Below are 16,227 nucleotides of genomic sequence, written 5' to 3' on the forward strand. Positions count from 1 at the left end.
AAGTATAGCTCTCTGCCAGCTGAGCAGTGACACAAAGAGATTAATTTGAGAATTTGTGCTTTAGGGAACCATAAATGTGAAGAAGATTTGGGCGGGGAGCCGGATCAAGGAGGCACAAACCTATGTATCCAAGGTAATCCCCTTGCTGACTTCTCCTGCCAGCCTTCCTGAGAGCCACTTCCCCGGCTCATCCCTTGCAGGAGACACAAGCCACCACGTTGCTGTTCCATACCTGTGTCTTTCCCCCTGTGCTCTCCTGGACGGCGGTGCGGGACAAGGCGGTGGTGGCCACAAAACAAGAGAAGAATCCTGAGAAGATGTTGCTGATCCCAAAGGCGATGAATTCCTAAGGCAGAGACCGGGTGGCAGTGATGCGAGCACATACGATCTTTGCAAGACCCTCGCCAACCGTGTAAGGAAGAATAATAAGAAAGCAAACTCCCCAGACCACCCTGTCTGGTAGCCCCAATTTAATCTTTACCGTTAAAGGTGCTTGGAGGTCTTGAAAGGCATTCAGGACTTGGGGCTCCACAGAGTCTAAGAGAGGCCTCACGGCTCTCAATCATTTTTAAGGTTGCTAAGGAATAGTCACTGGTTAAAATGCTGACTTCCCTTCCCGGCGAGTGGTATATCTGTAGCTCTCGCAGAAAGCATTGTTCTGTTCGCACATAAAGCGTTTCTTCTGTGGTTGGATGTTTGCTGGGAAGCATATTATGACTAGGACGGCCATGATTCTGCCTGACCACTAATCATTGAGCTGCTGTGACTGCTATGCTGTGTTTTCAAAAACAAACCACACTGACAGATTTGTGAGCAATCTAAAACCAGCTCATTTTGCAACGAACGTAGCATATGCCTACAAAAAAGGTTTGTGTGTATTAATTGCAATGAGCCACCTCAATTTAAGGTGGTCACAACTCCCATCGATGGGGTTTGTTGCATTGTTTTGCCATACTATAGGTGCCATTAAATAAAATATACCAGGGGAGCCCGGACTGCATGAAGAAATCTTAGGCTGACCCAACACGTTAGCTTTGAATGTTATTTATGACCTGACTAAATTAACTCTTAAAGTTCGGGTTACTTCAACTTCTTAAAAAGGAAAGATACAACATGCCTGTTTCCAATTAATTTCGAATTCGCATGCTTAAGAGGGAAACCCTAGCTTGATAAGGGCTAGCGAGAGGGACCAATCCCTTCCTTAGCAGACAACAGAATCTACCCTGTTTATGCTTTTTTCTTGTCTTCAGCCCTACAAAAGTGATTCAGCACACGGGGGACCATACCTGGTTCCCGTCGATGGTGTAATCATACTTGATGGCATATACTTTTCCTACAGACACTGCAATAGCATAGGCCACCACGGCGATGGAAAACGATGCAGCCAACATCTCGGAAAACAAGCTCACAGGTGGAAGTACAGGAGGCAAAAACCTAGAGAGTTTTTAAACGAAAACTGCAGTGAGCATTTGACCATAATTCTCTGTTCCTACCTCGCCAGATGCTATATCCACCCAACCCCCGAGTCAGACGCGAAAGGGCTGGATCCTAAGGGCAAAAAGCAGGAGACAAGTAAGTGGTGGCATTGCTTTTACAATTTTTAGTTAGAAGCTGGTGCTGTCTCACTGGCTGACTTCTCTGCCCCTCTTTGAGAGCTTACAAACGCTGCCTTATCCAGACCTCTGACATGAATAAGCCTGTCGTTATGGATCCTATAATATCACACAATCCCATGCCATGCCATTTCACACATTAGTGTTTCCCCTTACACACTTTTATCTTAAAGGTCTTTGAATTTAAAAGATAGTCTGGCCATAAAATAAGATTTTCCGCATACGAAGAGATGTCAGGTCTATTAAAGAGACAAACAATATAAGATGCTGAAAGAAAGAAAGGATTTTATGTAGAAAATCCATATCTTGGGATGCCTGGGTGTCTCAGTCAGTTAAGTGTCCGACTCTTGATTTTGACTCAGGGAATGATCCCAGGGTTATGGGATTAAGCCCCACATAGATAGGGCTCTGCACTGAGCATGAAGCCTGTTTAAGATTCTCTCCCTCCCTCTGTCCCTCTCTCTCTCTCTCTCTCTCTCTCTCTCTCTCTCTCTCCCTCTACCCTTCCCCCCTGCTCTCTTAAAAAAAAAAAAAATTAAAGGGGCACTTGGGTAGCTCAGTCAGTTGAGGATCCAGCTTTGGCTCAGGTCATGATCTCACAGTTCATGGGCTCAAGCCCTACACCAGGCTCTGTGGTGACAGCTCAGAGCCTGGAGCTTGTTTCAGATTCTGTCTCCCTCTTTCTCTTTGCCCTTCCCTGTTCATGCTGTCTCTCTCTCTCAAAAATAAACATTAAAATTTTTTTTAATTTAAAAAATTAAAAAGAAAAAAAAAGATTTTCCATATCTTAAGAGCTATGATATTTAAAATCTTCTTGAGTCCAGAAAAGATTAAATTTATGTAGTTATCAGAATGATCCATCATCACAATGACTAAGACTTCTCAATGACTGTGGGATTGAAGGACTACTGTTTGACAAACTAGAGCTATTCTACAAACCATGTAAAGAAATAAACTTAGGGGTGCCTGGCTGGCTCAATCCATAGAGCATGTGACTCTTAATCTTAGGATCATGAGTTCAAGCCCCATGTTGGGCAAAAAAGCCTATTTGAAAAGAAGGAAGGTAGGAAGGCAGGAAGGCAGGAAGGCAGGAAGGAAGGAAGGAAAGAAAAAACAAAGAAAGAAAGCTATAAGTCTATAATGCTACAGTTGTCCCCAAATATGAATATTGGGAGAATGACTTTCATGTACCTATATCTTGATGACTATCCATAGAGTATATATCCAGAAGTCCCTAAGCCAAAAACCTTCAAAACAAACAAACAAACAAAACCCACTAAAACAATCTCCCTCGCCTAGCTCACTTATGTCTGAGTTTCCTTTAAAAACATTTTTTTAATGTTTATTTGTTTTTGAGAGAGAGACACACAGAGTGTGAGCAGGGGAGGGGCAGAGAGAGCGAGACACAGAATCCGAAGCAGGCACCAGGCTCTGAGTGGTCAGCACAGAGCCCAATGCGGCGCTCAAACCCACAAGCTGTGAGATCATGACCTGAGCCGAAGTTGGACACTTAACTGACTGAGCCACCCAGATGCCCCCTGAGTTTCCTTTAATAGGGAACTACATTTCCCCCCCTCTAATTAGAGGGAAGTGCTAAAACAGAAATAAGATTGTTATAGAAAACCATAGAAATTTAGAGCTGCTAATATCCTAATATTATCCAAATTAATATCCTAATCTAATATCCTAGAAATTTTTGAATCTACTTCTCTCCTTTTGTTGATAAGGGAACTGAGGCTCAGAAAAGTGAAATGACTTGCTCAAGTTCATTTAGAAGGGTCCAGGTAATGTTGATTTCCTTTGTACCAAGATCTGTCTGGTTCTCTGCCTCTGTAGGCTTTTTTTCTCCCTACAGGCGAGGTCACTTCCAGACTCCTTTCCTCCCACATCCCATCCTGACCCACATGTAGGCTTGGGAATGGATATTATATGTAGAAATATGGGATGTTCAAAACCCTGATCCAGCCCTTGAGTGACCCGGCATCACACCTCCACTTGTCTAGACATAAGCTTGGACCTTACTTTTTAAAACCAGGCTCCTGACTCGTTCCTGAGACCCAACCAACCCTCCTTCAGGTAATTAGGTCTGTTGGGATAACTTTCCAGTCCTGCAAAGAGTTCCGTTTTGATTGCAACCTGATGCCCACTGCCTGCCTGGCTGCCTACTTCTCCAATTCCAGATCCTTCTACCAGGTCCTTGATTCCCCAAGGTCACAATGTTCAGGGACTTGAAATCAAAGAACCCAAATGCTGGCTCCATCACTCTGTAAGTAACTCTCTGACTTTGGGCATATTATTTAAACTTACAAAGCCCCAGTTTCTTTAGCTATCAAATGGGAACTATATACTCTTCTCATAAGGTTATTGGAAGGAGTAAAGGAAGTATGGTATGTGTAAGTAATTAGTACCTACGCACATAGTGGGTACTCAGTAAATGTGGGGAGACCCTAAATCTGCCATGCACCTGCCATGCTTTTGTAGTGCCTTGCAGGATCTTAGCAGTGGCAATTTTCTGCCCCAAGTCACTCACTTGGGGCCCTGGCTGGACATCTTTTACTGACCTCTTGAGTAGTCTTTCCCCTAGCTCCTGCCCCCTTCAGTGGCCCTGTTGGGCTGCAGCAAACTACACCAGGTGGTCTGTCAGAGGAGTCAACATGACTCAACCCAAGGGTCAAGGGGGCTAGAGAGATCCACTTCAGGAGGACAGCAGTCAGGAAAGCCCTGGACAGGGCCGGAAAGGAGGGCTGAGGGCAGCAAAAATGAGTTCCTCAAACCTATTCATGGAACATGCATTTATGGCACAGGGCATTTGCTGTGGACCGCCTCTAAGTGTTACATCTTAGGAAGCCTGACAAAAAGGATCCATAAAATATATGTCTTATGTAGTTGTTTTATAACCACTCAAATCATGAAAATACTGTAAGACCGCAAATAGCCACATTACATCTTTTATCACAAAATGTCTTCCAGCATCAGGATTCATTACCAAAACATTGGTCATAAGAATCACTTGATGAAACACCTTTGGAAAGTAATTTAAAAAAAAAAAAAATGGGTGGTGGGGAGCACCTGGGTGGCTCAGTCGATTAAGCGTCCAACTCTTTTTTTTTTATTATTTTTTTTAACGTTTTCATTTATTTTTGAGACAGAGAGAGACAGAGCATGAATGGGGGAGGGTCAGAGAGAGAGGGAGACACAGAATCTGAAACAGGCTCCAGGCTGTGAGCTGTCAGCACAGAGCCCGACGCGGGGCTCGAACTCACGGACCGTGAGATCATGACCTGAGCCGAAGTCGGACGCTTAACTGACTGAGCCACCCATGAGCCCCAAGTGTCCAACTCTTGATTTCGGCTCAGGTCCTGATCTCGAGGTTTGTGAGTTCGAGCCCCACGGATCCTCTGTCCCCCCCCTTCTCTGCCCCTCCCCCACTCGTTCTCATTCTCTCTCTCTCTCGCTCGCTCTTTCTCTCTCTCAAAATAAATAAGAAGAAAGGGAAACTAGTACTTGTTGCCTATCTAACAGTAAGACTGTTCATAATTGCTAGAAGTTAGTGTTTCCAATCTAATAAACCTTTGGGCCTCCTTTTTAATGCCATATGATAAAATTACAGCAAAGTGTACTGGGCCATTCAGTGCATCTTCTGAGAGATCTTGTTGGCATAGCAGAATAAGTTCGAGTTAAGAATTCAGCAGTGGTCATTGCCCTTTTTTTATAGAAGCCCCCGCCCCCTGCCCTCTGTCACCCATCTAGACGGTGACAGAAGTGGACAAAGGAACTCTGCTCTTTACTCTTCTAACTCACCGAACTACCAAACATATATAAACCTTCCCTTGAAGATAATGAGTTTTATTCATGGGAACAAGTGACATAATTATTATTTAAGATTGATTAAACTAAATGGTAGAGAAGTTAAGCCAGATGTCCCTTATTCCTTAAACAGATTGTTCTCAGTGTAATAAACGTTACTAACCATGATTCTATTTATATCATATTGCAATTCTACATATGAGCTTAAATCAGGAGTCTGGTGGTAACTGTACATGTCCTGCCATATTTTAAGAAAATGAAGAAAAGGACAGAGGGTATGGGAGCTGCTTTGAAACAAATGGCTTAAACTTTATCGACACACACACTGACAGTTTGCACAACTGGGTGTTTCTTTAAGATCACACACAAAGAAGACTATTGAGGGAGCACCAATGAAATGAGGCTTATAATAAAAGGTTTCCTTTAAATAGAAAATTCTGACTTAATATATTAGTATTGCCTAAGAGGAAGTCCGCACTCACCCCCGTGGGATGGATTTAACAATGCCAGCATTGTAATTTTTTTCCAGGTTGGCTCCATATGAAATGGCTGTAGCAATTATTGTCTGAAAATAAAACAAAAGAGGTTAAAAAAAAAACCTCCATGTTTTAACAACTCCTTTTTTATTTTTATTTTTTGTCTCCTCATTGGGAAGTCTTCCCTGTTGGCTTCTTTCTTTCTTTCTTTCTTTCTTTCTTTCTTTCTTTCTTTCTTCCTTTCTTTTATCCAAGTATAATTAACATATGGTGTTATATTAGTTTCAGGTGTACAATATCATGGTTCAACTTTTCTGTACTTTACATCGTGCTGGTCAAGATAAGAGTGCTCTTATTTTCCCCTTTATCGATTTTACCCATCCCCCCGCCCCACCTCCCTTCTGGCAACCACCAGTTTGTTCTCTGTATTTAAGATTCCAGGGTTTGTTTTTTTTTTTTTTTGGTTTGTATTTTTCTCTGTTTGTTCATTTGTTTTGTTTCTTAAATTCCACATAGTATTTGTCTTTCTCTGACTGACTTATTTCACTTAGCTTATACTCTCTAGCTCCATCCATGTTGTTGCAAATGGCAGGATCTCATTCTTTTTTATGGCTCAGTAATATTCCATTGTCATATATACATATATTACTTGATATGTAGATATATAGATATACATACTACAATATCATATATATATTACAACTTCTTTCTCGTCAAACCAATTAATGCTGAATTTTCTAATTACATGTTTTACTTACCACAATTACTTCTATAGGAATAGGGACTGGAATTTTGTGCTTAAATCGATCATTTACTTCCTTAACTGCCATACAGATGATAATGGTGAGTAATCCAGCAATAAAATCAGCAAGATTGGTGTGGCCAATATTTTGAAACATCTCAATCAGAGTCTGTAAAAAGAAAATAATTTTATATTCTTCCCATGTGAAAAATCATATCATCATCGAAAGCACATAAGAATTTCACATAAAATCATAAAAATGTGTTGGCTAACACAGAGACCATTAAAAACAGTCAGTATTTGATATATATGTACCAAGTTATTAGTGATGGTTAATTGGAGTGGTAAAACCATGGGTGATGTCTACCTTTTAATTTTTATCTGCATTTTTTACAATAAAATCAGATGTTTTAAAAGAAAAAAATCATTATATGTTGAATTTTATTTGCATAAAAGTTTTAATGTTTATTGACTTATTTTGAGAGAGAGAGAGAGAGAGAGAGAGAGAGAGAGAGAGAGAGAGAGAATCCCAAACAGGCTCCATGCAGGGCTCGAACTTACAAACTGTGAGATCATGACCTGAGCCAAAATCCAGAGTCAGACGCTTAACCGACTGAGCCACCCAGGTGCCTCACTTGCAGAAAAGTTTTTAAAGTTTATATCTTAAAGTGGTTTTACAGGGGCTATTAAGTGACCTAATTTCACAGTGTTGATGTGGTATTATTGAGACTAAAAACTGATAAACCCAAAAGTCCCAATTAGCCAGTATTTTAGCTAAAACTCTTCCCAAACCTGAATTATATGGGTGGTAATAAAAATACCTGAATACTTCATATGTAGATACATAGGGATTGATCCATTCTTCACGGCAGAGAAAAGCTACTGAATTGATATATAGTTCAAATACAATTTTTTTGGAAATTAATTTGGTACTTAGTTGAAACTTGAACTGAAATGACTTTAAAAACACAACTCTTTCCAAGTGCACAGATAAGCCACCTCAAGAAAAAGCTAGTTAACTCCAAGAAAAAGCTAGTTTTGTTTTGTAAATAGGAGGTTTCTGGGAATCAAAGAAGATTAGCAAGGGAGAATCCCAGGGAAGAACACTAATACCTTTGTTCCGGCAGCTTCAGTTTTATAGAAGGCATGACTTAGGAAGGCATTCTTTAATTCTTTGAGACAAATAATCTCTCAGTGAAGGTTACTTTTTTCGAATGGTCCTTTTATAGGTATATTTTATATGAAAATAAAGGAATGGAGCATCTGATCATTTATAACGTATTTGTTACTTAATTTTATAGGTAAGCTATATTTAAAATAATTATAATGACAATCCAGTAACAATTATGTATAATAAACATTAAGTGATCTAACAGTCATTTTGCTAGCAACTCCAACTCTCTGGAGAACATTCAAGAGTAAGGAAATGAGGGGAGACGCTTTCATGCCGGCAAAATACGTCCACCAAGTCCTTGAACGAGAGTTCAAGCAGGAAGCCCCTTGGACTTTCACTCAGAGTATTTTTGCTCTTGCTTTAAACCCAATACCAACAAATTTACGTTGCCTTCCAGAGTCCGTGAAAATTGCTAGAGGCAGATACACTGATAGCAAACGATGAAGCCAGTGATAGCCCGGTGAAAAAGAGAAAATGGAGGAGTACCACAAGCAGACACAATAACTCAGGAATTTAGGGCATCTGTCCTAGGAGCTAACAGTCCTACATGCCTCAGAGTCATGATGGTATTGCGTCTGGCCCTTCACATCATCAACTTTCTTTCTTTCTTCTTTTTTTATTCTCAAGTTAGCTAACATACAGTGTAGTCTTGGCTTCAGGAGTAGAACCCAGTGATTCATCACTGACGTATAACACCCAGTGCTCATCCCAACAAGTGCCCTCCTTAATGCCCATCACCCATTCAGCCCATCCCCTCCACCTATCTCCCCTCCAGCAACCTTCTATTTGTTCTCTGTATTTACGAGTCTCCTATGGTTTGCCTCTTTCTCTGTTTATATCTTATTTTTCCTTCCCTTCCCCTATGATCACCTGTTAAGTTTCTCGAATTCCACATCATCAATGTTCTGATGACAAGCCTCATTAATTCATAAGCTAGATACAATATTTCACTTAACTGTCTACACAATAAAGGTTTACTTTCAACTCAAGAGGGGAAAATTCAAACTTAAAAACAATCAGATAACTACCCCAGTCATAGAAACATTTTCACCTTACAAAAACTATCACTCTTGGATTCCCACTTAATTTATGAGAGTCACTTAGATCTTTGAATAAAAAGCACTTCTAGTGTATTAAAAATGTAATATGAGTCACAAAAAACAAAATCAGTTTGTATTATACAATTGCGTTAAACAAGCATATAAATATATGAGTTGCATATATATGAGTTATTTCTTCCAAAAAAATTCTTCAATAAAAAGTTTAGTCTACATGGAAATAAAATTCACCCAAATAAACTGAAGTAGTCAGATTGTATTCAAAGACAATAGAAACGAGACTCTAAGAAAGTACTAAAAATTAATTCTAATTTAGATTACTATGGAAATACTTATTAAATTTGTTTAAAAGGTGGATACACATATAAATCTTTCAACCTAATATTCTGAATAGTTCAAATCATAATAATAATCATTTCCGTGATGGAAAATATTATACTATTTTCCTACCATGCTCAGAGAATTTTAGGACCATTTCACTTAGATAATTTCTTCCTTCTTTGCCTAGCATTACCTTGGGGTATGAAGCCAGAAGAAAAAAATATATACCTGATATTACATATGAAGAAGTTCGTCAGTTAACTTTTGGTGCCAAATTTATTTTTAATTCATCTTTATAAATATAACAAACCCGTCATAATCACCCCCTTGTAGTCAGGTATTTCCTCCTACCAGAAACAACTTTTGCTCATATGTAGATCAACCCTTAGAGCTTCAAGTGTTCTTTCCTTATTATAATGGCTTGATTTGTATAAAATAGAACAGATTCAGAATAGTGAATCTGCTCAAGCTTAATGGTGGCTTTCAACACCCTCATCATCTGGGCAGAACTTTTCCGTGTGGTCTTTCTCCTCATTAGAGGAATAAAGGAGGAGGTAGGTATCACTTTAGTAAGCAAGCAGAAACTCTTCCTTTGTCTATTGAGACAAGCCATTCAAAGTGAATGGTAGGAAAACATACTCTTTTTTTTTTTATATAGAGTTGTTCAAAGTTTATTTATTTTGAGAGAGAAAGAGAGAGAGAGAGAATGTATGCAAGCAGGGGAGGGGCAGAAAGAGAGGGAGAAAGAGAATCCTAAGCAGGCTCTGTGCAGGCTCCATGCTGTTAGTGCAGAGCCTGAGGCAGGGCTCTATCCCATGAACTGTGAGATCCTGACCTAAGCTGAAATCAAGATTCAGCTGCTCAACTGACTGAGCCACCCAGGAGCCCCAATATACTCACTCTTAAATGTGCTATGTGATTTGCTTACACAATTGAGTAGCTACATAGTGGGATGAGAAGTATTATTAATTCTGAATTCCACCAGCATCCTTTCATTCCCCCTTCTGCATCCTATATTCAGTGTCTCTGGCATTTGCTAATTAAAGTTTTAGTTTTTCATACTGTCCCAATATTTCCTCCTCCAATTCTTTGAATTAATCATCTTATTTCTTGGGAGGAGTTGGGGAAGGGAAACAATCCAAAGTACAACCTTATAACAAAAGGGATGTTAAGTTACTACATGCCAAGGAAATTATCTTACAACAATCTTCCAAATTTTCCTGGACGGAATCCATGACTACTCTGTATTTGTTGAAGGGTTCTTTCACAAATGATTGCTGCCAGTAATGTCATAAGTGAAATTGTCTGTTCAGGTACTGAGTGGTTCATTCAACTCTTATGCAACCCTTTCCAAATCTGCTGATCCTTTCTTTTCAGAAGAGCAAGCTTAGAGACATGATCACACAGGGAAGATTGAGATATATTCATCCAACTTGACTGGCCTGGAGGAATTCTCTCAAAATTCTATGATATACTCTAACCTGAGACTTCAAGAATAATGTTCAACAGAACATAAGTCACATAATAATCATGTCTGGTTTAAAACAATTTTTGACCTTATTCTAGTATGTCTTGGTACTTTTGTCCATGTCTCAAAGTGGGGTCATTTGCAACAAGCTTCATCTTAAACGTAGTCTTAGGAAAGACACAAAGAAATGGAAAGACATACCATGTTTGTGGGTTGGAAGAACGAATACTGTTAAAATGTCTGTACTACCCAAAGCCATATATATACATTTAATGCAATCCCTAACAAAATACCAACAGTATTTTTCACAGAACTGGAACAAAACAATCCTAAAATTTGTATGGAACCACAAAAGATGCTGAATAGCCAAGGCAATCTTGAAAAAGGAAGAAAAAACTATAGGTATCACAATACCGGGGCTTTATACTACAAAACTATAGTAATCAAAACAACATGGTACTGGGGCACCTGGGTGGCTCAGTGAAGCGTCTGACTTTTGATCTCAGCTCAGGTCTTGATCTCAGGGTCGTGGGTTCAAGTACCAGCATGGTACTGGAATAAAAACAGACACATAGAGCAGTGGAACAGAATAGAAAACGCAGAAATAAACCCACAATTAAACGATCAATTAATCTTTGTCTAAGTAGAAAGGAATCTACAATGAGAAAAACAGTCTCTTCAACAAATGGTGTTTGGAAAACTGGACAGCAACGTGCAAAAAATGAAACTGGGCCTCTTTCTTATACCATATACAAAAATAAATTCAAAATGGATGAAAGACCTAAATGGGAGACTTGAAACCATAAAAGTACTAGAAGAGAACCCAGGCAGTAATTTATGACATCAGCCATAGCCACATTTTTCTAAATGTCTCCTGAGGTGAGGGAAATAAAAGCAAAAATAAAGTATTGGGACTACAAAAAAAAAAAAAAAAAAAGTTTCTGCACAGCAAATGAAACAATCAACAGAAATGAAAGACAACCTACTAAATGAGAAGATATTTGCAAATGACATATCCAATAAAGCATTAGTACCCAAAATATATAAATTTAAAATATGGGAAGAATTTAAAAATTTAATTTAAAAATGGGCAGAAGACATGAACAGATATTTCTCCAAAGAAGATACATGATAAGATGCTCAATATCACTCATCATCAGGGAAATGCAAATCAAAACCACAGTGAGATATCACATCACACCTGTTAGAATGACTAAGATCAAAGAAACAAAAATGTTGGCAAGGATGTGGAGAAAAAGGAACTCTCATGCAATGTTGGTTGTAATGCAAACTGGTGCAACCACTGTGGAAAACAACATGGAGTTTCCCCTGAAAGTTAAAAATAGTATTATCCTATGATACAGTAATCACACTACTGGGTATTTACCCAAAACCCCCCACAAAAACACTAATTCAAAGGGATACATGCACCCTTGTGTTTATAGTGGCATTATTTACAATAGCCAAATTATGGAAGCAGCCCAAGTGTCCATGGACTGATGAATGGATAAAGAAGAGATGGTATATATACATACAACGGAATGTTACTTAGCCATAAAAAAGAATGAAATCTTGCCATTTGCAACGATATGAATGGAGCTAGAGAGAATAATGCTGAGCAAAATATGTTAAAGACAAATACCATGATTTCCCTCATATGTGGAATTTAAGAAACAAAACAGATGAGCAAAGGTCAAAAAAGAGAGAGACAAACCAAGAAACACATTCTTAACTGTACAGAACAAACTTACGGTTACAAGAGGGGATGCGGGTGGGGGAATGGGTAAAATAGGAGCTGGGGATTAAGGAGTGTACTTGTCATGATGAGCACGGGGCAATGTATAGAATTATTGAATCACTACATTGTACACCTGAAACTAATATAACACTGTGTGTTAACTACACTGGAATTAAAATAAAAACTTAAAAAATAAAACGTAAAACATAGTCCTAGAAGACAGGAAGAACTATTTCATTCTCCTGTTGGCGAGGTCCCCCAGTGGCCAGGGAACCAGGTTAACCGTAGGCCTGAGCCTCCTGTGATCTGTGTGGAGGCAGGCCAAGCAATGTTCACGAAGAGGTGAGTACACTCAGTAAGGGGTCTCTTGGTGGATTCAGGGGTCAGTGGATTCATATAGGGAGAAACTAGTTCCTAGCACATAGGAGGTGGTCAATAAATATTTATTGAATAGATGAACTGTATGAATGACAATGAAGGAATAAATGAATGAACAGCAGGCAGGAAACGTGGGAACGCAAGGAAAAGCAAGATGTGCCAGGGACTGCAAATGCAAAGGAGCCTGTCAGAGAAAGGGACTCAGAAGCTTTCAAATGAACCAAGGACGTGGTTGCAAAAAAAGCAACAATGACAAAAATAATCCTGTGTGACAAAAAACAGCCTGTGTTAACAGTCTGGGTCCTTGAGAAGCGAACACTAAGCTCCAGGAGGTCTAATCACCATAAAAATAATGATAACAGTAATAGCAACAACAATAATGGTAATAATAACAATAATAATAATAATAATAATAATAATAATAATAATTTACTGAACTCTTCCTAAGAGCCAGGTATTGTGCTAAGTGCTTTACACAGATTTTCCTTTATTCCTCACAATGCTAAGAGGCAGCTACTATTATTATTCCCATTTTACAACTGAGGACACTGAGGTGTATAGGATATTAAATTTTAACATGCCCCAAATCACATGGGTAGTAAGTAGGCAGTGGAACCAAGATTCCAGCTCAAGTCTACTGAAGTTCAAAGTCCCTGATTTTTTTTTAAATTTGTTTAATGTTTATTTATTTTTGAGAGAGAGAGAGAGAGTGAGCATGGGAGGGGTAGAGAGAGAGGGAGACACAGAATCTGAAGCAGGCTCTGGGCTCTGAGCTGTCAGCACAGAGCCCGACGCGGGGCTTGAGCTCAAGAGCTGTGAGATCATGACCTGAGCCGAAGTCAGCCGCCCAACCGACTGAGCCACCCAGGCACCCCCAATAGTCCCTGATTAATCACTGGGTTATACTATCTCCTCTACCTACTCCCACTGCTTAGCACAGTACCCGGCTTATAATAGGCACTCGGCAGTATTGGTTGAATGTATAGAGAACGTGGGATTATGACACTGTTGTGAAATTGAGCAAATTCCTGACCACATCACTAATTTTTTGCATATGAACACATGGCCTTACATTGCTTTAGAAGCTAATACGTGGGTCAGTAAAGGACTGAAACCCCATTCTCAAGGCTAGCACATTTATTTGGCATAGTATCATCCTCCCCAAGCTAGAATGACATCATGTTACTATCATTATCATTTTTCAAGCATCAATAGCATGCTTTATATAGAACACAGATTTAGATCCAAGAACTTTTTCAAATCTAATTAGTGTGATCTACATCCTTCTTTTGCATCTCTTTTGCATGTTGATCACCTCCGATTCTGATGTTCCTTTTCATCTATAATTGCTGAGACATTTACATTATGCATTTTATGGACTCTCACAGTTAAAAAGGGCTTTAGAGCTACAGCTCCAGTCATTTCGTTTTACAAATAAAAAAAGAAGCCTTGAAATGTGAAATAATAATTTCAACCTAACTACTTTTTTTGAGTACTTGTTAATGCTTCAGCCTCTGGGCAAAGTGCTTCTCTTACACCCTTATTTAACTTAATTATGAATACAGATATTGTTACTAATTCTATTTGGCAGAGAAGGAAACTGAGGTATGGTGAGTTGCTCATATAACTAATATATACAAGAGTCAGGATATTAATCCAAGATCCAGCTCTAAACCTGAGCTTTCAGCCACTATCCCCCATGATGTGTCTATGGCCACTCAACTTATCAGAGGCCACTTGGAAACTGGAACTCAAGTCTGTGGCATCCCACACCAGACTTCACTTCACTATACCACTTTATTTTCCTTCATATTTTTAAGTGCAGTGACACTTGTGGAACCATTTTGACCAGTTGAGAACGATGCTTTGTAAAATCTGCCGTCTTCAATGTTACTCCTGATTCTATTGCTTTCTTTCAGAGAAGAATGTTTTCAATGGCTTCCCAAAGTATGGCATGGAGGAACATATGCTCTCCAGACTCAGGGTACAGAGGAAAAGAACAGATTTTTCTCCGTGAGCCATCTCCGGAGTAAAAAGCCACACTTACATAGATAATGGAGAGAACGCCATTATAGTTTTTGGTCGAAACGTTGAGAACGATCTTCAGCTGTGAGACGAGCACTTGGAAGGCAGCAGCTGTTGTGAATCCGCCAACCAAAGGATCTGCCAAGTACCTCACTATGAATCCGATCTGCAAAGCTCCAAATATCAACTAGTATGAGAAGGAAAGAAGTTAAAGTTTGCCTGGAAGAAGGACCAATTCTCTTGAACTATTAACAGATTAAACCCAACACCATTTGGGGTGTCTGGGTGGCTCAGTTGGTTGAGCATCCGACGTCCACTTAGGTCATGATCTCACGGTCGTGAGTTCGAGCCCCACGTTAGGCTCTGAGCTGACATCTCAGAGCCTGGAGCCTGCTTCCAATTCTGTGTGTCTCTCTCTGCCCCTCCCCACTCATGCTCTGTTTCTCTCACACAAATAAATAAACATTAAAAAAAAATAAAAATAAACTTAACACCAGTTAAAACTCTGGTAACCTGCTGATAACACACAAATACTTGTAGGAAGCAAATCTGGATTTCCCAATGCCCCTCCTCCACCCTAAAATTTGAAAACTGTGGTAACATGAACCTTGAAGTGTTTCTGGGTATGTAATGTGTAAAAGCAAAAATCATGGGACTTATTCCTCTGACTTTCAGATCCCATGGCTCTGCTCACTGGGACACTTTTTGCTCCTTTGTGCATTCTGTATACTTCCCTTCCCTCATTCTCATTATAATCACACATGGGGCACCTGGGTGGTTCAGGCAGTTGAGCTTCTGACTTGGGCTCAGGTCATGATCTCGTGGTTCGTGAGCTTGAGCACCGTGTCGGGCTCTGTGCTGACAGCTCAGAACCCGCTTTGGATTCTCTGTCCCCCTCTCTTTGCCTCTCTCTCTCTCTCTCAAAAATAAATATTAAAAAAATTTTTTAATTAAAAAAAATAATCACACATGTTCTGATTTTTTTTTCTGTCTCTAACTTTGATAATACCTGAGCCCTAATCAGGGGGTCTTGCTGACTATTTCAGCATCTGACCTAAAACAGAAGTTAAAAAATAACTTTGGGGGGGGGGTCCAATAAATCGCTCTGTTGTGCTTTTAAATGAATCTTTAAGTCCACATGCTTTACACTCAGTTATTTCAAATAAAAATCATGCCAATTTACATTTTACTTGTCATCCCATTACCTGTATGATGCCAACCAGAAGAGTAAGGGTGCTTGCAATCAATACTCTTGTTGCGTCTCTAGCCTCAGAGTCTATCACGGTGGCATTGAGTGCAGTGCCATTACTGCTGGATATGCGAAAGTGTTCGTCGGGGGCCATGCTCAGAACAACAGATCCCACCATTAAACTGACCACAGGGAAAGGCCCTGGGGAAGAAAGGCTCTATCAGTTAGTAATTATTCA

At 39.6% G+C, this 16,227-nt stretch overlaps 1 protein-coding gene across 4 annotated transcripts in view; it reads right to left on the reverse strand.

Annotated features, from left to right (window-relative positions):
* The window catches only part of SLC26A4 (solute carrier family 26 member 4), a 66,650-nt gene that overhangs the window by 22,491 nt on the left and 27,932 nt on the right, over positions 1–16,227 (reverse strand). For all 4 annotated transcript variants that reach the window (XM_045052255.1, XM_003982649.6, XM_019825339.3 and 1 more), the window contains 6 exons: positions 16,006–16,190; positions 14,823–14,987; positions 6,655–6,807; positions 5,903–5,985; positions 1,287–1,434; positions 233–346 (listed from right to left, as the gene is read on the reverse strand). In XM_045052255.1, coding sequence (XP_044908190.1) covers positions 233–346; positions 1,287–1,434; positions 5,903–5,985; positions 6,655–6,807; positions 14,823–14,987; positions 16,006–16,190 — 848 coding nt within the window. The remainder of the gene's footprint in view (positions 1–232; positions 347–1,286; positions 1,435–5,902; positions 5,986–6,654; positions 6,808–14,822; positions 14,988–16,005; positions 16,191–16,227) is intronic.

The sequence above is a fragment of the Felis catus genome, chromosome A2, assembly GCF_018350175.1.
Source record: "Felis catus isolate Fca126 chromosome A2, F.catus_Fca126_mat1.0, whole genome shotgun sequence".
NCBI lineage: Eukaryota > Metazoa > Chordata > Mammalia > Carnivora > Felidae > Felis > Felis catus.